Genomic DNA, 20785 nt, shown 5'->3' on the forward strand with positions numbered 1-20785 from the left:
AATATTAAACAGCAAGTTATTCTGTGGGTTATCTGGAAGTATTTAACAAATGCTGAGCGAAAGATTGACAATTGGGTTTTAAATACATAGATAGACAGCTGAGGATAAACATCAGGGGAGACAGTCTTCACTTTTTGACACTGAAAAGGCAAACTAGAGTCTTATTAATTATTGACTGAAGGATTAAAAATGACTTTCCACTGATACAGTGACATTTATGATGGGTTTCATTACTTCATAACCAAAACCTGCTAATACCTAGGTCCAAAAATAATTTAAATGCCAAATCCTTCATTTTACATCACTGCTAACGTTAGACCATTTCTGATTATGCAATGTGTATCTAAAATGTTTAGGAGTATTGGAAAAGCCTCACAAGCATTAGACTCTAGGGTCTATACGCAGGATGATATAACTGGGATGCTTCTGAACACTGCTTGATTTTTGTAAGAGTTTTCATTTCAGCACTCAGCCTTCATGACATCTCCTCGACTGCTTCAAGGAAACAATCTTGATTTTCTATCTTTAAAGTGCTTATTTTGGGTACGGTAACAAAGGTCAGGATATAGCACACGTGCCGGCACACGTTCATGCAGTCTGAATCGCTGCTTCTCCTTGAGAGAGGCTGACAGGGACCGAGGCCTATAATTCCCTCCCAGTTATGCCTGCTTTATTTTCAGTTGTCATCAGTGAGTCCAAAAATATGGTGTTTGCGTCTGCTGCCAAACCAGCATTCACACAAATATAATTGGAGAAGTTATTTCAACAACACGGTGGCTCTGTTTCCTCCACACTCCCTCTGAATCAACACATGGGCCGATGGCTGCTTACAGTGTTTACAGAAAACACCAGTGTGTTCGTACCACAAGTGAGATCTTTGATTTTGAAGAAAAAGGAGCCACATATGTGGAAATCTGCTTATATCCTCAACACAGAAGCGCCTTGAGGTGACTTTTGTTGTGATTTGGCGCTATATAAATAAAATTGAATTGAATCGAATTGAACACAGACTAATAGTTTAAACCGTCCTTTACAGTGTGCTGATGATTGCTGTTAAATGTCATCTTGTAATGCAGACATCCACTTCAGTCAGCCAACTGTTATTATTGAATACTGTTTTTTAATCTTTTATTTATTTTTTTCCTCAAGAACCAAATCCTGAGCTTCAACCAAAGAAAGACTTGATTTTTCTGACTATCCTCTTTTCTTCTTGCTTTTTCCCCTCAGGTAATACGGGGAAAAATGCGAGGACCCCCCTCCTTGTATTCTCTGTGTGTATGCCACTGTGTAATATGGCTTTTTATTCCTATGTGATGATGAAAAGTGTTCATGTAGGAACAGAAGCCATTTTACACGTGGTGGTAGAGCAGCATGACGGAAGCATGAAACAAGCGGGAGCTCCTCGCTGCCTGCTTGCCAGTGCTCACGGAGACCAACAACATATGGTTGGATAAATGCAACTGTCTTCTTGCTGAATATTTCCCTGTAGTAAAGATACATTTATGCTCGTCTCTCTGATGAAAAGTGAGCTCAGCGAAGTGCTGATTTGAAGACAAAAATATGGCGTCAGAGTTTGTTGTGTGTGCACCTGTTTTTGCCTCCAGGCACACGCACCTTCCACTGCTTCCAGTGTTTGAAGCAAGCGGTGACAGCTGCAGTCCGCAGGGATGGAAGTAGGAACATTTGCAAAACATGTCATGAACAAAAGAAGAAAAGAGCAAGGAGAGACCTGTACAGATCTTTAATAACCAACTATAAAACAGGCACTTGGTGAGCCACTTTACAACTTGCAAGAGACACTGCATTTCCCTTTCTTTTCATTCGTATTCATTTTGCACATTTTTAAAATAAAACTTTTACACCACACATTCATCTACCTACAATATAATACAATGTAAGATACATACAGTATAAACAAGATAAAGCACCTTTGTTGTCCTAGTAAATACTATTAAGAATTAAACACTTGGAGTTAAAGATTGAGTTTGTAATTTGTGTGTGGTATTTTCAGTGCATGGGAAGAACTCCAAATACAGGTCTTGGGACTTTGATGTCCTTGTATGCACCTGAGTTTATACAATGGAAGCTTTTCCTAATTTTGTTTTCTGTCAGCCTACATGTGATTTACTTGGATGGTTTACACAGTATTAATAAAATACAGAGAGCCAGTAAAAACAGTCTGATGTACGTTTGTAACTGCATCTGCTACAGATCTCATGTTCCCTTCTGAGGACATTGGCATTCACATTACAATAAAAAAAAACACAATGTAGCACCACGTAATGTTTATACAAAGGCTAATACGATGAATGTCAATGCAGTACAGTAATGTAAAAAAAAAAAAATACAAAATGACTATGTAGGAAGTATTTATGAAAGGTGCACAGACAATAGTCCATGTCAGTTCTGATGTCATTTGGTCCTTTAGTAGAAAACATTAAAAAAATTATTTTATGAATGCAACATGAACATGCATTTCTAAAAACAAAATATTTTACTGTATTTTCAAGTATTCTTTTTTCTCTCCTTTAGGTAAATGAAATATATTCTCTTAAAAAAAGTTCAATGATTTCTCCAACTAGCATATTTAATTTCTGACCCAATATTCATATCTGCCATTCATCCTCACATTTATGTAATAAAAACACATGTACAAAGAAGAAATAAAGTGACTATGTAAGTATTTAAAGATTTAAAGCATTTCACAGAAAATAGCTGTGCAATCTCATTCACCATAATGAATTGTCTTAAACATTTATACCTGTGAACATTTACAGTCTATTATTCACAGATCCCCCCCCTCCCCAACCCTTAGTTAATAGATTCTGATGTGTCCTTCCTTAAAGGAATCTTAAAGCTAGTGAGTTTTTGGCCAAACAGCTGGCTGAGGAGGTGGTTCTGTGACTCTGCTGTCCGGTAGGAATGGGTCTCCATCGACCTTACCCCTATCTTTGGTCGAGATTTCAAAGAATTGTTCATGGGAACTGAAGAAACTTTCGATATCTGAGAATGCAAAGCTCTCCCCAGAGTTCCCTTTTTGGTTTTATAGTCCCCGTTCTGAGGGCTCACAAACTCAGCCTTCTTTTGCGTACAGCTATCAAGCAGACTTCGTTTCGACTGCAAGCCCAAACTTACAGTCTTGCACTTGGAAATGATTTTGTTGCTAACGACATCATCCCGTACTGAGGACAGCACAGGGTACTCATTCAGTCCATCTGACTTTCTCTGCAGAGACGGATTTGCACACTTGCTGGGGCAAAATTTCTTCTTGGGTCTAGAATCAACGCCAAAATTTTCTTGTGTGACTGGAGAGGAAACCCTTTGCAGGCTATGAGGGGATTTCGTGTCCTTTCTCTTCTTCTGTCGCCTCAGCGGTTCCTTATCCTCATTTGAAGCTGAGGCATTGGGGGAAACCTTGGAGTGAAGGCCTGGTGTTGACTCTGTGGTCTTTGGACTACTTTTGGTGTTGTCAATTGACTTCTCAAGGGCAGCCTTCTCTTTATTCTGACTGTCATATTCCTGCTCAGCACCATGAGATAAGATCTGTTGTTTGCTGCTATTACTAGAAGAGTTGGACATCTGATGCCACTGCTCCTCATCCCCCTGCTGGTCCATCACATCGACAGCTGATTCATCCTTTGCAGACTCAGGTGTCTTTAAACTGATTTGATTTTCTATTAAGCTGACTACAGAGTTGTCACTAGGAGGAGGTGAATCTGTTTTTTCTTCCGTTTCTGTAGCGTCACCTTGAACAGAACCTTCCTCAGCTTTAACAGTCTCCTCCCCCACACCACTACTCTCTTTAGATGCTGACCAACAGGTTGTTTCTGCTCTAATGTGGATCGACTCATTCTCCTCTTTCACGCCGCATGCTTCAGGAATTGATATTTCATTACCCTCTTTATCAAGATGAGGCGAGGGAGTCGGGTCAATTTCCTCCTTCTTGGGTGTAGCAGACTCAGGAGAATCCATATGAATGCATTTTTCCAACTTTACAAGCAGTTCAGAGTAGTCCTCAGCAATGTCCTCAGTCTTCACACTTGTATTGTTTGTGTCACTGTGGTATTCATTTTTGATGGTCTGTGTGGAGTCGTCTGCCATGGACACAGGGGGTTTGGAAGACTGTGTGTCAGAGTTTTGATTTAAGTGCAGTGAGCTTACGCTAGCAATGCCACTGTCTGAGCTGTTTTCTTGCAGACTGTCAGGGAGAATTCTCCTCTTTTTACTTGTAGGCGAAACACATTCATCTTCTTTGGATGCAGACACTCTGACGGGTCTGAAGACGCCTCGGAATTTGAAAATTTTGTTTCCCCCTGACAGGTGCTTTTCCATGTGACGATCAAACTGCTCTTTCTTGGAGAAGGTGTAGTTACAGGTGCTGCAGATGAAGGATTTTTTAATCACGTGCATGACATCAGCGCAGAGCTCACAGGTGTAGAGGGTGGTGTGCTTCGAATCCAGCTCATCCACCTCCTCGTGAGCTCTCTTCAGATGATCTTTAAGCTCCTGGGCCTCCTGATAAGAGACGGGGCATTTGTGGCACAGGAAAATCCTTTCCAAATTGTGAACCACTAAATGTCTCTGGAGTTTGAATGGTTTGGGGAATTGTTTTCCGCAGTGGTGGCAGTCTCTTGAGGGGTCTTTGCAGTTGGGATGCATCTCCACGCTTTTAGGTGTCTCTGTTTTGTGGAGGACTTCAAGTGGGGTTAAGGCGTTCTTCCCACCAGCTCCGCTGGCGCTTTTACATTTGTGAAGCTTTGCCTCAGCACCCTCTACCATTGTGCTGTCTGCAGAAACAGCTTTTTCCTGTTCTTTATTAACTTTGCTGGCCTCTCTGCTCACCTTGCTGGGGCGATGTTGCATTATTGAGGAGATGAAGTTCTTCACTGCTGTCTCTTGCATGAAGCTGCCCGAAATGCCTAGCATGGATCCTTGAGTCTGACCCCTCCTGGCAAACTGTGTGGCATGCTCCCGTAAGTGTTCATTGTACATCCACACATCTGATATCTCCTTCAAACACATTCCACAGGTCCAAATACCTGTCTTGTTTTTTGCATGCTTCTCCCTCAGATGGTCTCTTAGTTGTTCCCTGGAGCTGAATTTACGCTGGACACACATGTAGCAGGTTGGAGGTGGAGAGGGGTTGTGGGAGAGTTTGTGAAAGTTCAGCTCACCCAGGGTAAGGAACCAAGTGAAACACACTTTGCACTTGTATTGTTTATCTTTGACTTTCATTCCGCCATCTTGCCGTTTCCTGCCTCGCCGCTCTGCCACTTTGTTGGACTTTTCATCATCTCTATTCTCCACATCAACAGTTGCGATTGCTGGAGGAGCTACTGAGATATCTTTATTAGAATCAAAGAACTGGATTTCTGGAAGCTGAAACGTGGTGTTCATGTTTTGGATGTCAATGCTGTGGAAGGTTTGAACGCCCTCTGGCTCCACAGTGTACGGGGTGGATGCTACTTCTGGTTTACAAGATTTGGGGTCAGAGGTCACAGATGAGCTGGTATCAAAGCTGGTGAAGGCAGTGGGACCGCTCCATTCAATTGAAGATTCATCAATTGTGCTTTCGAGAGGTTTCAAGAGGCTGCTGCGGAGCTCTTTAATGTTGTCATGAACAGCATCCCCCTGATCCCTCTGTTTAACATCTGCCAGCGGTGTGACATCTGCCTTTATTGTGCTGTTGTGGCACATATTCAACATGATGGCATCATCAAGAGAAATTGTCTCATATTCACAGTGCTTTGCGTGATTGTCATTAAAAGTCTGTTCAGCCTGGTTTTCCGCGAATTGATCTTTACTTTGCACGAATGTTTCAGGAGGAAGGAAGTCAGCAGTCACATTTGAACGGGGCGATAGCTTCTGCCTTTTGTTTCTTTTGCTGTACACCCTTTGGCACTTCTTCCTTTTTGCCTCATCATCTCTGGGAAAGAGCTGTGAGAATGTGGTGTCATCGTCAAGTAGGGCCTTCAGATCAGGACTTATACTTGGAGGGCTGAGAGCTGTGGAGTTCAAACAGGAGAGAGGATGTACTTTGTCTGCAGGGCTACTGTTTTTCTCACATTTTATTTCGCCTGCCACGTTTCTAAGAATCTCCTGGGCAAGGCTATCTTCTGAACCTTTCAGTTCACACATGTCTTCCACAGGGAGCAGAGTCCTTCTGGTTTCATCACATTCTCTGATAACCTCCTTTTCTACAGTTATAGTACTTTCCACATTATTATCCGTACACACTTCCAAATTTGCCATCTCTGTGATACTCGTACATTTTGTTTCTTCTGCATCAGCAATTTGATTGATCTCCACAGTTTCATTAAGTACATTTGTCTCTTTTGTTGGAGATCGGGCTGTGTTGTCAAAAGCAGGCTCTGAAGCAGCACAGTGAGGGAATTCCTCAGTTCTTTCACTGGTTTTCTCCTGTTCCTCAGAAGATTGGCTGCGCTCTGCACTGCTTTTGAATTCGGGAGTTATAGCTTGAAGTATATCTGTTTTTAATATATTCAGAAGCTCATCAGAGAGATGGTTAGGCTTTCTGTTTACCTCACTGTTCTTGTTCTTTCTAGCTTTGTTGTTCTTCTTTGCTTTTACTGACAGCATTGGGCTTTGATAGCCTATTTCATCTACTGCCACTGCACTTGTCTCACTTGCCATTTCCTCCAGGATGGATTCGGTGTCTGCCGCTTTAGATATGAGAGCACTACTTATCTGAGGAAGGCCATCTATTTTTGTTGGGTAACAGGTCTGTGAATCATCTTTATGTTTTTTCTCTGTAGTTTGTGATGCTTCATAAATAAGCGCACTCCCCTGATGGCTTGATGCTGCACTCTGCGGGCCAGTGTGTTTTTCAGCTTTGACCAAATGCTTCATTGCTTTATGCCTCTTTAACCCTGGCACAGTCCTGAAACACATGAAGCAAATTTCGCAGAGCACTTTGCCCTGCTGAGCGCTGCTCTGTGTCTTTTTTTGCGTCACATCTTTGTGTATTTGCGTTGTTGAACACTGGCCAGTGTCTATTGTTGGTCGCTTCTCTGAAGGGTCTGATGGAATCAGCATTTGTTCACTTTCACAGATGATGAGTGGCTTAGGAGTGGGCGGACCATCTGAAAAGGTTTTTTTGAGAAGTTTACTGTCCTCAACAGAAGCTTTGTGAGAATCTAAAGTTTCTGTTTCAGCCTTGCTCAGAAGGTCTGCATGCACATGCAAATTCTCAACAGGTTTGAGCACCTCATGGCAAACCTCCAGGTTTGTCTTTACATTACCAGCTGTAGAGTCTGTTCTCTTGCTTTGAGCTGGGAGCCCCAGTGAAAAACATGTGAATTTCATACTCTGCTGTAGCACCAGTGGTTCATCGGATGAATATAGCTTAGCTGCAGGGTTGGAATTCAGTGATGCTCCTGTGTCTGCTTCAGTTTTGCTAAAAATCAGTGCAGGGTTTATACTCAGATCACATGATTCAGAGTCATCACTGGGTCTCAGCACGGTATCTGCATTCTCTTTAGGCTGACTGGCTGGTGAGACTGGTATGTAATCGTACTGGTTTAGTTGTGGAGGTTCATCTGAGATGCTGTTATAGTTGAGTGGGCTGAGCTTGAAGTCGTACATTAAATCTCTTTTTCCAAGGCTCTCTGATACCACTGGTGGTTCTGCCATAACGGTTGCTGGAAGTGGAGAGGAGATGGTGGTTTCAGATCTGGGGATTTTACACTCTATCATTCCCAAGTGCAGGTCAGGCGGACTTATTAAAGAGTACTCCATCTCCACGGTTGTGTTTAGCTCCTCACTGTTTGAATTTTTGTTTTTGCCTTTGCTTCTTGGGGATTTTGTATTTTGAATGGAGTCTTGATCAATAAATTTATTGTCGCATGTATTGTTTGACTTACACGAATCCTCTTCTGTGTTACATTTCCGCATAGGCATTTGATTAGAGCTTGATAATAGAGGACTGACTGATGGAGCAGTCGTTAAATAGACGCAGTGACTTTCTTCCACTTCATCTCTGCACGGTGAGTTATGCTGACTTGCCATGAAATCAATGGGAAGCTGCTCTTTGATGTCCTGAACATTTAAAATCTCTTCTCGTTTCTGAGCAGACTCAAAGATGAGACCTGTCTCAGTTTTTAATGAGTCATTAAATGGAGTCATTTTGCAGGAATCACCGTTAATGATGCCATCAGACTGTGAAATGATCAACAGATTGCTTTGTCCCTCTATGGATTGGGTGTCATGGAAGGGCGAGCAGCATCTAGAGCTTTCTGTTTTGGTTTCCACCAGTAACGGACTGCAGGGCTTGTCTGTGGTGACAATCTCTACGGACATATCAGTTTCACTGTACGTCTGTGTCGACAGGCCTATTAAATGATCTTGGCTTGATGTTTCAACAGTTATTTTAACAGTTTTACTTTCTGACCGCTCCACTTTTAATTCGTCAGCATGCAATGAGCTGTTGTCGTCACGATTACCATGGCTACCAGCTGATTGTCGCTCCGCTGCTGCCTTCGTCACATCTGCCATTTTCTCACTAATATCTGAACTGGGCTCAGCCTGAGCTGGTGATAACAGATGAACACCAGAGTGACCCGTAATTCCCTTCACCGCCTCCGCTTCCTCACCCGTGGGTGAATACTCTCGGCTGACACTACTGTTTTTAAACAGCTGATCGACATTGTCCTCTGCATTACAGTTCCCGCAAGATTCCTCATCCACACGTGGCTCATGTGTCACCACACTTGAGCAGTGAGCAGTCTCGGTTAAAGTGCTACTCTTGGAGATATCCTGCTCTGATGCGACTTTACTCTGTGCCTTGTAATCCTTGTTTTCTGTGGCCTCACTTGGCTGCGATGAATTTGGCTGGCTGCCATTGACTCTGGGGTCAGCCTTGCTGGAGAGAGATGACTCTGACTCATCCAGAATGAATTCAATTTCATCCTTCCTCTCACTGATATTTGGAGGTGATAATATATTCTCCTTTTTCATAATTGCTTCCTTTTCCTCATGATCTTCTCTTTCAACTGCATCTGTTGCCTGACATTCAGTTTCTACATGTTGTTGACTTTGGGGAGAGTTGACATTTGGCGTTTTGTCTACTGATATAAGGGGTTCTTTCTTGAATATAGAGTGTGAAATCACCTCCAGACTTTTCATGAGATTTTCTGTATATCTCTTCTGCTCCAAAATCTCTTCCTTTGTTTCCGCAGGAGTGTCTTCTTCAGCACTTCTTTCCTCCGTTTTTTGACCAAGGTGGAGCTGTGGGTGTTCAATACGTGAGGATGCAGAGATTAAATTTGGTGCATGGCCCTCTTTGTCTGAAAATATTTCAAGAGCCCCTGATTCATTGTGAATTGCAGTGTGGGGACTGTGATGTTCACCCATTAGCTCAAATTGAAACGTGCCGTGCCATGAGAGTCCCTGTTCAGTGAAAGGCTCTGAAGGCATCGAAACAGGTACATCTATCGTCGGTACAGAGCATTTAGCATCCAAAGTGGGGCACTCACTCTCTGACTCATCACCCAGACGTAAAGGTGAAAATTTGCTCATTTGCAGCTGTTTGGGGACGTGCTGATCCAGTATCGGTGGCCTTTCCAACTTTGTTGTCTGCAGCTGGTTCTCGAGCTCGTTCACTATTCTCTTTATCTCCAGCTCATCCTCTGATGCACAGCTGTTGAGATTTGCACTGTAGTCAGTTATTTTTTCTGGCAGAGACAAAGGAACGTGATTATAATCTGGCTTCTTTTCATTTGATTTCTCCGAGTTGCTTTTGTACTGGGATATCTCATCTGGTAGAACGGGGCTAACAATGAGATTCCAGTCTCTTTGCTCCAGAAAAGGAGAGAAAGATGACACAAAGTCGTCCTTTTTCTCCGATGTGTTTTCTATTGAATGGAAACCCTCTTTTTGTATCGGCATCTCCGAGTAAAGGCCACCGTCAAAGCCTGTGAGGTCCCCAAACATTGATGAGGTGTCAAATGAAAGCGGAGATTTAATGAGTCCTTGCTCCTGGTCCAGGGGGTAAGGCATGAGGTGGAGTGTGTCTTTTTGTATCAGCGGGCTTTGGCTTTCAGTTGGAGACAGGCACACTTCATCCATCAAAGAGCTGCAAAGAGACCCAGGTTTGTGCGTGACTAGGTCACTGGCTAAAGTGATAGCCTCTTTCACTGCACAGACACTGTCGCTCTGTTTTTCAAACGTGGGAGTGTCTGATAACTCTGGCTGTGCAGCCAGGGAGCCCTCTCTTCTTTTGCCCTTTGTTTTTCTGTCAATATTGAAATCAGTTTCTTTGGTAGAGGGGGACTGTGAATTAAATGTCTTGTTATCTGTGCCGCCACATTGTGTTGGTTCGTCTTTAGGGCAAAGATTGTCTGCTCTCTGTAGGGAATTTCTGTCTGAAGTAACCGTTGTACTGGGTTCTTTTTTGTGAGACACGGGTTTCTCTCTTGATTTTGCATGAGACGTTTTGCTTTTTTCCAAGTGCTTTACTGTGTCTTTTGCTTTTTGTGAGGATGCCGCTAGATCAGCAGCTTCAGGATTTGAGTGACATTTCTTTGGATCCTCTGTATTGTCTTTGATATCAGAATGAATGGCTTTGTTGTTGTTATACTTCTTGACAGATTTTGTGAAAGTCAGTGCAAGTGTGCTGGACTCTTTAAATAACTTCTGAGGGGAAGACCTTTCATGGGTTTTCTGCTCTGGAGACTCTTTGTTTTTGTCTGTCTTCTTCTCACAGTCTGAGTCAGTGCGATCAGTGCTTTTGGGGCTGTTGATACTATCACTCGAAACACTCACAGATGTGCTGAGTTCACTGCTTGTGGACGATCTGCTACCCCGCCTCCTGAGCCTCTGGTGAGAGCTGTGCTTGTCGGGCGAAAGAGAAACCTCTTCGCTTTTTTTCATCTCAAAACAGTCCTTCGACTCATGCCTCCATGCTGCCTGGTCCCTCTCGCTCTTCGCTCGCCACTTGCACTCTTTAGTGTATGTATATTTACAGCGACTACTCTGATTCAGTCGGCCTTGGCTTGCTATCTTTACGGGCTCACATTCATCATCTGAGTCTGAGACATAGTCGTATTCTCCAAAGGCGGTGTTCTGCACCGTAGGAGTTAGTCTCTCCATCACCAAGGAAAACTGAAGGTTTTTAGTACCTTTGACGTGGAGTTTATGGAGCTTATTTTTCTGTTGAACTATTTTGTGAATAAGTTCTTTGCTCCAGGTGCCCCCTCCAGTGTTTTTCCTCTTGCTCTCTTTCACTGCAGTTCTTGAAGTCGGAGAGGTGGAGGCCTGTGAGGGTGCCGACCCTCGAAGTGCGGAGTTGTCCTGAAAGCTCTTAACGCCGCAGCGTTCCGAAAACTTGCTGGATAAGAGTAACCTCTGTGTCCCCGTGTTTTCGCCCTCGCTCTTGCACAGAGTTTTTGCCTCTTTCACTTTGCTGCCTTGTTCCCACGTCTTCTCCCTGGAGGCAATTCTTGAATTTTTATGAGAGACTTCTTTTTTTATGTTAATTTTCTCATCTTGTTCCAGATTCAGAGAGATTTTCTCAGGGCTCTCTACATCAGAGTCATAAAAATACTTTTCCTGTGTGAAAGACACATCATCAACTGCTTGTTTATTTTTGCTCTCAAAGACCAGGGATTCTTTCATTTTCAGAGATTGTTTGTTTGACGATGTTTTGACAGTGGTGAGGTCATCATCAGCAAATGCATCAATAAAGCTGCTGTCTATTTCAGCATTGTCTGACTGATATCCCAGTCCGTTCAAAGCTTCTGTGATTAGACTGTCTAACTTGGCATCCATTTCCAGCTCGGGGAGGTTGACTGAACTGGAGAACAGTTTCATTGAATCGTCTTTATTGTCTCCTTTCATTTCACTGTCACATATCAGGTCGCCATTTTTATTGAGGCCCAACAAAGACAAGTGAAGATCAGACGGACACCTTGAGAGTGAAACGTTTGACACGGACGACACTGCTTTTGCTGGATCTGAATGGTATTTTCTACTGTCCTCAATCTTTGCCGTTTCTTTGAGGTCATTTTGTGCAAACGTGTGATGAGCACAGTATTGCTTATGGCCTAAAAATGAGGCCAGGTTGTTGAAATTTTGATCACACTGTTTGCATGTCAGGAGCACATCCAACTGGTCAAGATTTGCTGTGGCTAATGAGCTGGCTAACAGCTGATGTGCAGAGTATGGCGGGGGAGGCTGCTGGTGCTCCACGCCAAAACTATCCACATAAGCTTTGCTTCCATCCATAGTTGTCTTTACATGATTACTGCTTTGCAGGTAGCTCATCATGTCGTCTTTGGGTCTGTCTGGTACAAAAGGAAGGTTCCGCGGAGCGTCGGAATGAAACTGGTGGGAGTGAGTGCTCAGGTGATCTGAGGGTAACTGGGTTTTGCCTTGTGGTTGGTGATAGAATGGGTGAGAGGGTGGTGGCTTAGATATCTGCGTGTCCTCTGAGCTGATGTTAACAGGGCTCGTGGATGCTGGGGAGTGGGAGGAGCAGGTACTGCTAGATGCAGGATTATGAACTGGGGATGGTAAAGGGGATTCATAAGGCGATACCATCATCAGTCCCATAGGCGGCACCTGTAATGGTGGAAAGCTGTAGTTTCTTGACGGTGCTGCTGGAAGAGAATGATTGAGTCCAAAGAATACTACCTTATTTTTCGACTCACATACTTGTGAGTGGCTTGTTTCTACTTTAAAAGTTGGGACTGTGTTACTGTTTTTTTTAACAATCTCCTGTCTTTGGTTTGAAAAGACATCACCAGTTCTGCTGTTCTGAAATGAGCCAGGAGTTTTCAACGAGCTGGGTTTATGTGATTTTATGTCATCCTGCCAGTCAGAGGGGGAAACTATGTAAGCCAATTTTTGATTGCTTATTTGTCTAGATAACTCAATTCTACTTTGGTTTGGCATGGCAGGGGTGGGTCGTATCTGCTGCCAGGGCATTCTGTTATTTTTAGATGAATTTGGCCTTTGGTCAATCGCTGGCTGGTTCTGAAACTGAAACTTGTCATTTATATCAGTGTACTGAATTGTGTTTGGATCCTCTTGTGAATATGCCTTATTAGGCCCCTCCCATGAATGTGGTATCCTACTTAGAACATTACTGTTGATGTTTTTATCAAAAGCCATTGTGCTCGAGCGAATGTTATTGACTGGAATGCTGTTATATGTTTTGGTGGGAAAGTGCATTGGTGAGCCTGGGACTTGTGAAATATTTCTTGCATGCATACTTCCTTGAATGAGTGTTCTTTGGTTGGCAGCTGTGTCTTTGGGGTAACAGTTTCTCTTACTCCCCGAGGTGATGGCTGCATCCCTACTGTCTGCCTGACCAATTGCATCTGTGCTCTCGGCCAGCCCAGTCTTTCCTTGCTCCGACTGCTGTGAGCTGGAGCCAGAGCTGTCGCTGCTGGCTGAGTCCTCACTCAGGTTTCTTGGACACTGGATGGATGATGCCACCCCTTGCATAAACTGTGACTGCGGATTGTGAGGATAAGTGCTTCGACCCTCTGGTTGCTGTTCATTATTGAACTGAGTGTTGTTCTGAGCAATATTTTGCCCTTCTGCAGGTGCGAAAGAAAACGAGTTATGGGTCACATGAACAGAACCTAAAGAGGCGTTTGTGAAGTCTTGGGATTGTGGGTCCTGTTCACAGGGAAAAGAGTCAGAGGTTGATTCTTCCATTAAATTATATCCATACTGAAATGGGCCAGGCACAAATGTGTTTGCCTTATTTGCTTCTGATAGGGCAGTGGATTTCTGCGATGAAACCCCAAAGTTAGCACCATTGAAAGTCCTTTCAGGAGATGCCCATGCATTAGAGCCACTCAGATGAAAGTCAGTCAGAATCAGTTGGCCGCCAGGCTGTGCACTGTTGCTCTCCATGGATGCTGGCTGCTGCTGCTGTGACAGGGGTGGGTGTGGGTGAGATGATGTTCCACTTGAGGAGCCCAGTGTCTGTGAGGTAAAGCTTTGGGAGGTGAGGTTAGAGGAAGCCTCTTGGAAACAGCGGCTGTAGCTAAGCTCTTCTTGTTGTAGTTCGGCCTCTCTCTCTGGTATACTGGGAACGTGGAATCTGTAGCTGCCCGAAACTGGGCCACGACTGGTTTCCAACTTCTTGGGTGGCAAAACCTTCTGCTGCGGATATGCAATACCAACAGTGCGTGGATTTGTAATGCCTGGTCTGTACAGCTGCTGTGGGTTGCCTCGCTCTGTCTTTACTGACCGCTTCCCTTTCTCTCGGCTGCGGCTCTTTCCACTTGGAGACTGGGGACTGCCTTTGCCACTCGACCAAGTCCTGTCAGTGGCGAACTTTGATCTGTTCTGCAGTGATCTGAAGTCAATCTTCCCTGCTTGCTGTGGTCGTATGACAGCCTCACGCTGCTGAAGACAGTCCCTTTTCTTCTCTATTTTTTCAGCTTTGGGCCCTCTGCTACTGGCTCTGGCCTCAGTGCCTGTGCTTGAAAAGTGCTCTGAAGATTCCTTTGAGGTTTTTTCACTCGTCTGCTCCAGCGTGGTGCCCTCATCCTGCAGTTTGGACTCAGTGTCCAGCTCTTTGACTGCATGCATTCGCTGAGTCTCTCCTGCCATGGTGCACAATGTGTGCTGTGAAGGCCTGGTCCTCAGAAGCGCTATCTGGGAGACAGGGACATCGTCTTGTGTGTAGTAATAATCACTAAATGTCCAGTGGCAGGAACTGCAGGGACCGGGCTTCTCGCTGCAAGCTCATCTCTTCACCCTCATTGTCAATTGCAGATCTGGCACCAAAGCAAATCAGACCTGGAAGGAATAAAGAGCAAAGAGGATCAGATGGCAACCTTAAACTATCTGATGAAAACAATTAAAAACTCTTAGAAATTAAATGTTTTTTGTTAGATAAAAGCAAACAATACTAATTAAACATGCAAGCGAAACATTGAACAGCATTCAGAAAAACTTGTGTATCCAAAAAATACTTTTTGGCCTAGGTGTTAGTATTGAAAATAGAAATGTCAGGAACTTCCAAATGAAACAAATAAAGTTAAAAAACAAAACAAAACCCTACAGTTTCACACAAAGCTACTTCATGTCATATACTTGTTCCCTGTTTCTGCCAGCAGAGAGCAGTATTGCAGCATCAAACAACAGTACTGTCAATATACACTGTGTGATCAATAGGGAATTCCAAAATTCTGTCTTTTCATACTAGTCCTTGAGATATTACTTAGTCTAAGTTCCTTTTTTCAACAACAGACACATTTCAAACAACCACATAGAGTTTTTTTGAGTGCTTGATTCTCGCTTGACAGCAGTAAGTTGTTGTGTCATATTCAATAGTCATACAAAGAAAGCAGTTTCGTCTTGGAATGATGAAGTTGAACGTAGTTCTGAGGATGAGAAAAATTCAGTACATGCATCCAAAGTGCATTGCCAGTAAATGAATCACAGACTCCTTGAGAGAAGGGACACAATGCCACAGTGTTCTTTTGCTACAGAAGGCTTCAGGTTTAGATCATGGAGGAATATCGAGGATTAGTCAGCCAGCCCTTAGACAGTGAGAAGTGAGGGCACACTGACGTTTGTTGCCTTTCCCCAGGCATCCCAGACAGTGCTCTCGGGTCCTGGTTTACTTTGGCCCGGCAATGCTCCTGGTTGATTGAGGTCAGACCAAATGAAACTTGCAGTTAGCACCAAAATGTAATTTCTAGGCCCGGTAACCAAACTTCCAACACATCTTCTGTCTGCCTCCACTGACTATACCGGTACTGGAGGTAGCCTGTGTTTGCCGAGACTACCTTTCTGGTTAAAGCATCTGTTTTGGCTACCATCCACTGTGCTGAAGTGTCCTTGAGCAAAGCACTTGTGGTTTACTGAGGAAAGTTTTAGCTTGTGAGGAATGAGTGAAAACTGCATACTAAAATGAAAAACTAAGTACCACTGAATCGAGCCTCTCTTTTAGCCAGTGACTATAATGGAGCCAGAAAACTGTATATAACACTGTGAGATGTGAAAGACAAACAGACAGTAAGTATGTGCACCCTCATCAGTCTCTCAGGAGATTATTTTTTTGGAACTCTCTGGGTCATTTTGTCATCAGCACCTGATTTTGTTTCCATCTTGAATCCATCCTGTGGAATCAATATTTTTACTAAAACATCCTTTAGCAGGTTGGTATGGTAATTATGATTTATGTACTCTTTTATTTATAGCCGTATTCAGTTAGAGGTATAATTCAGGCAGATTTAAAAAAACAACCCTACTTTAGTTTTTTTTGCAAAACATCCAAATTCCTTTCGTAGAGATCGTATCTGATCACCTGAGCACCGAGCCTATGATAAGACTGTTTGACAGCACAACATTAGTGCTGACTATCTGGAAGACGATGACAGATGGCTCACAAATGAATTCTTTGTGCACCCTGGCAAAAGAACCAAACCACATTTAATCACGATGAAACATAAATACAATCCTGTTTCTGTAGGAGTATGTCTTGTGGCCTTATTAATGGTAATAAGTTAGCAAGTGCATGGTATGTTGACTGTATTGTAGTGTAAGTGAGGTCACAGCCAGATAGGTCCCTAAAGGTGGACAATTTTTTTTCACTGTATAAATTCAAGCCCTCTCAAAGCCACAGAGACGAGGAGATGAGCTGATATGAGATAAGATGTGTTGGCCTACAGCTTTGAGCCTTGAAGGCCATTATGTTTCCATCCACAAAGCAGCAGTCAATGCTTTCAGATACCACATGACACACAGTGAGATATGACCCTCAATTTTTTCTGACAAGATCACCCTGTGCTGCATGTTTCCTTGTCTCATCCTGTGGTAAACCTCCCAGAGGTATTTAACAGTTTGGAAGGGAGACCTGAAGCTGAGACCTGGCTAGGTTTTGACCTGGTTGTGAAAAATCACATCCCCTTTACAGCTCCACAGAATCTGAAAGCCAAAGTGTCTGCAGGTATCTCTGCCACCGGTTGGGGAAACTGGGGTGAACGGTCTTGCCGCGTCTCCATCAGGCAGCGCTTGATCCAGCACTGCTGAGTCAACAGTCACGATCATACATCATAGCCCCAATTGTATTTGCCTAGACTGGCTGTTGCGGTTTGTGGCTGTGAATGAACGCCTCCAACAACAAAAAGAGCAGTATGAGGATTACAGGAACCTTACAGAAGTAGCACCAAAGCCTGAGCTGTCAGTTTACAAAGAGTAAAGGGTCAATTATAGTCTAAAAATGCCTTGGACACTTCCCCTACAGCCCTGGGCTGCACAGTATTTCTTTCCCTTCTCATAAACAAGAATTATTTCATACAGAGACTGCTTGCATATTAATCTGGCAAATTGGTGGTGTTTTTGCACTGCTTACTCAGTTTTTTCATGAAATAGCATGAATTGCTGTTGGACTGTGTATAAAGACAATGTGGTGGTGACAGAATTGCAAGCTGGGCACAAGTTCATATCAAATCCTGTGTGACTGGTCTAAAATTTATTCCATAAAAGTGCATTTTAGTGCAGCTTTATAAGTCAATTAAGGCTGTGTGTATGTGTCCATGTGAGTGTGTGTTCTTCAGGCCTCCTGTCAAATCACCAAGTCTTTCAGGCAGTGGCGCCCCATATGGCTTCACCACAACACCACCCTGACTCTCAGCTTGAGACTGCTGAGTGCCTAAGAACTGGTGTGCTTGTGGTATAAGTCCACGCGTGTTTGTGTGTGTGCGTGCACATAACTGTAACAAAAGTGGCTACACTGTTTTCTCCCATTACTTTCACAAGGGTCTGTACTGGTTTCTCACAGGAACGAAGGAAGGGATGGTTAAACGGTGCTTGAATGAAAGCTCAATTTCCTGGAAGCCCCTTTCCTGTCATTTTAGAACAGGATGTATGTGGTGTTGGTTTAAGTGAATATTTGCTAGTAGCGCTGTCAAAATCTTTGTCGACTCATCACATCAGTCTCACATAGCTGCTTTTGCCATTTAGAGGCCAAAACCTCTAAGCGCCATATCTCTCAAAATCAGTTAACATAAAAGACTACAGGCTCAGCATCTCTTTTTTTATGAGCCACTCAACACCTCTGTTGATGTGCGTTCTGTAATAGGAGAGTACCCAAAGGTGACTCACAGAAATGGTAAAAGCAGACCAGAGCTACTAAAATGGGTGATCTTAACAATGCAGCAATTCAACATTTGTTTAAGACACCACAAAAAAAAGGTGGCTCGGGAAGACAATGACTCTCCAGAGAAACAAAAAACCCTTAATGCCAAGAGAAAAGCAACAGCAGGGTGAGTAATCCACTCCTACAAAGAATGGCTTGCTTTATAATAATGGAAATCAATAACTGCCATCAGCTGCTTGTTCGCCTTTTCCAGATGCTTGTGCACTGAAACGTCAACATGCAGTGGTCTAGAAGATCACTGAGGGAGAGAAGACAGATGAAGACGAGAGATGATGAGAGGTAAGAGGTGATGGAATGGAGAGGCATTTATGGGGTAACGGGGAATTCCATTAAGTAGAAGGAAAAGTGTGCAAAAGGGATGGGTTGTTCAGTGTGTTGCGTAGCCCAGTAGGCTGTGTAATGAGAGGGACGCTGGTGGGGTGTCTCACTGCTCTCCTCACACCTTTCCCAGCATGACCAGCCCAGTGAAGAGAATGCATGGTGAGAGTGGCTGGCCCCAGGCCCTTGTTGGGGCTCTCCGCCAAAACCTCTGTCAGCGTGCCTGCCTCCTCCCCTGTAATTCTGGAGACATCCATTATGCAAGCAATTTGCCTTTAAGATCTCTGCACTTATGTCTATTTAACGGCAGGCTAGGAGGAGAGATATGACAGTGATGCGCTTTCTCAATTCTGCCACCGCAGTTATTAAAACAGAAGCAATGGATGTGGGTGTGCGAACAGCAGTGGCCTGTCAGTAGTTCATAACCTTAGTTTCTCAGTGTACGATTTACAGAGGATAATTAATGAGTCATCTGTCTTCTGCCATACTGGTGACATTTTGCGAGAAGTCAGTTCAGAGTGTCTGAAAGAAGAGCACATCTGAGCACTTCAAATGAAGCAGCGAGCAAAGCACTAAAAGGAGGTTTGTTAAATTTGTGCCTCCCTGCTCGCCACCACCCTAACCCCACCCTTCACCCACTGTGGTTAACTGCTCAGTGGGTAAGATAGAAGGTGTGTATGTGTATGTGAATCTGTTAGTGTGCATGAGTGTGCGCGTCTCAGAGGTTTTGGTGTGTAATTCCAGAGGCTGTCCTTACCCCCTCCCAAGTTTTTCCTCTTTCACAGACGAGTTTTTTCTTTTATTTATTTTTTTTGCTAACCACTGAATTCTGGAGTCAGTCTGTTTCCATATTGCTAACCACAGCATTCCATCAACATGATGGAATCTTTGTTTTAGAGCATTTCAAGGTTATTATTTTTTCTTCTTGACACAGTTTCCAGTATTTCTGCTTGTCTGTGGAATATTACTTGTGTGGCTGTGACAGAAAAAGGTGTGTGTGACAGACATGTTAAACATGAGTGAGTAGAAGAGGATATTAATGAAAAGGGCGATGGAGGTAAAATTTCCTGGCTCCTTCTTGTTTTTAATGGAGAAAGTCTTCCTTCTTTACCGTATCAATATTTGCTTGTCCTTTCTTCTGCCTGGGCAAAAGTATTTGGTTGCCTCTAAAAAAATCATCAGTTGACATTCTCATTTAGCCTCATTTGTAATTGTTTCAATTAGGTCCAGGGCTGTACTCGGGGGAAATTTAACCAGATGACAGTTAATACTATAAGACACACCAAGAGCTCCAGTAAAATAACTAACTATTAATTGCTGCACATATCTAGGTATTTATAAGGTAAAAGACACTTCATGCTTTCTTCACCAAGCCACATACCACAAAAGACAACCTAAACTCATTAAACACTGGCTGAAAGGTATCTGAGGAAAGTCCCGTTATAAAGTGGTCATGGTAGAACAATTACTGAATCTGGATACAGTAGATGCAAAAGGTGAAAGGTGAAACATAGAAGCTTTGGCTTTAGCTCTTTCAGTCACACGTTACAAAGAAATCATAACAATCCTGACAAATTCAGATGTGCCAGATAAAAAAAGACCATCTGTTAATCTTTACTTTGACGTTAAAGTATGTGAAGTTTTTTTTTTAAATAATTGAAACCGGTTTTATTTAATAATTAGATACATGTCTTTTTCATCCTCTACATGAAAATAAACTTTGATCTTTACAAACCTTGAGGTAAATTATTGTACACACATACTCAAGGACTGAAACGGCATGTAGGTTTATACGGTACAGACATATTTATGTAAACTTTGTCTGCAGTTTCTCTTTCATTAAATAATTTCTGCAGCCATTAGTTATCAGATTCCCATAAATCCATGATACCGTGTTACAATAAAAGTGTCCATCTATTTATGACATACATGTTTTGCTCCATTAATATTTGCATATCCTGTGCCTTAAAGAAGCCAGAGGCAGTGAGACTCTGGCGCCAGTAGCACATAGGTGAAAGTCCAGAGATGAGACTGGGCCTGCGAAAGATGCGCAACAACCTCTTTGGCCTCTGGGGAATCAGCCCTTTGTTAGTGACCCATCACCCTACCTCCCATGAGCAAATGAACAACCTCACCTAACACAAGCGTGCAGAAACAAGCCGCGCGGTAGCCACAAAATTTTGACACAAGCTTCCTTGTCGTCATACGCCATGCCTAAATGGCAAAATACTTATTCAGCCATGCACATGCTGCTATTTCTACACGGTAACAAAAGCTCTAAAATGATTTTTACAACTGGCATAAAGTCTGTGCCTCACA

At 43.2% G+C, this 20785-nt stretch overlaps 1 protein-coding gene across 6 annotated transcripts in view; it reads right to left on the reverse strand.

The window, feature by feature from the left end:
- Positions 1–1726: 1726 nt before the first annotated feature.
- Positions 1727–20785, reverse strand: part of znf469 (zinc finger protein 469) — a 212887-nt gene continuing 193828 nt past the window's right edge. For all 6 annotated transcript variants that reach the window (XM_082540330.1, XM_082540329.1, XM_082540327.1 and 3 more), the window contains one exon: positions 1727–14778. In XM_082540330.1, the coding sequence (XP_082396456.1) occupies positions 2812–14589 (11778 nt within the window). In that variant the 5' untranslated portion in view covers positions 14590–14778 and the 3' untranslated portion in view covers positions 1727–2811. The remainder of the gene's footprint in view (positions 14779–20785) is intronic.

This window comes from Aulonocara stuartgranti (genome assembly GCF_965226115.1).
Source record: "Aulonocara stuartgranti genome assembly, chromosome: 7".
In the NCBI taxonomy this organism is placed as follows: Eukaryota; Metazoa; Chordata; class Actinopteri; order Cichliformes; family Cichlidae; genus Aulonocara; species Aulonocara stuartgranti.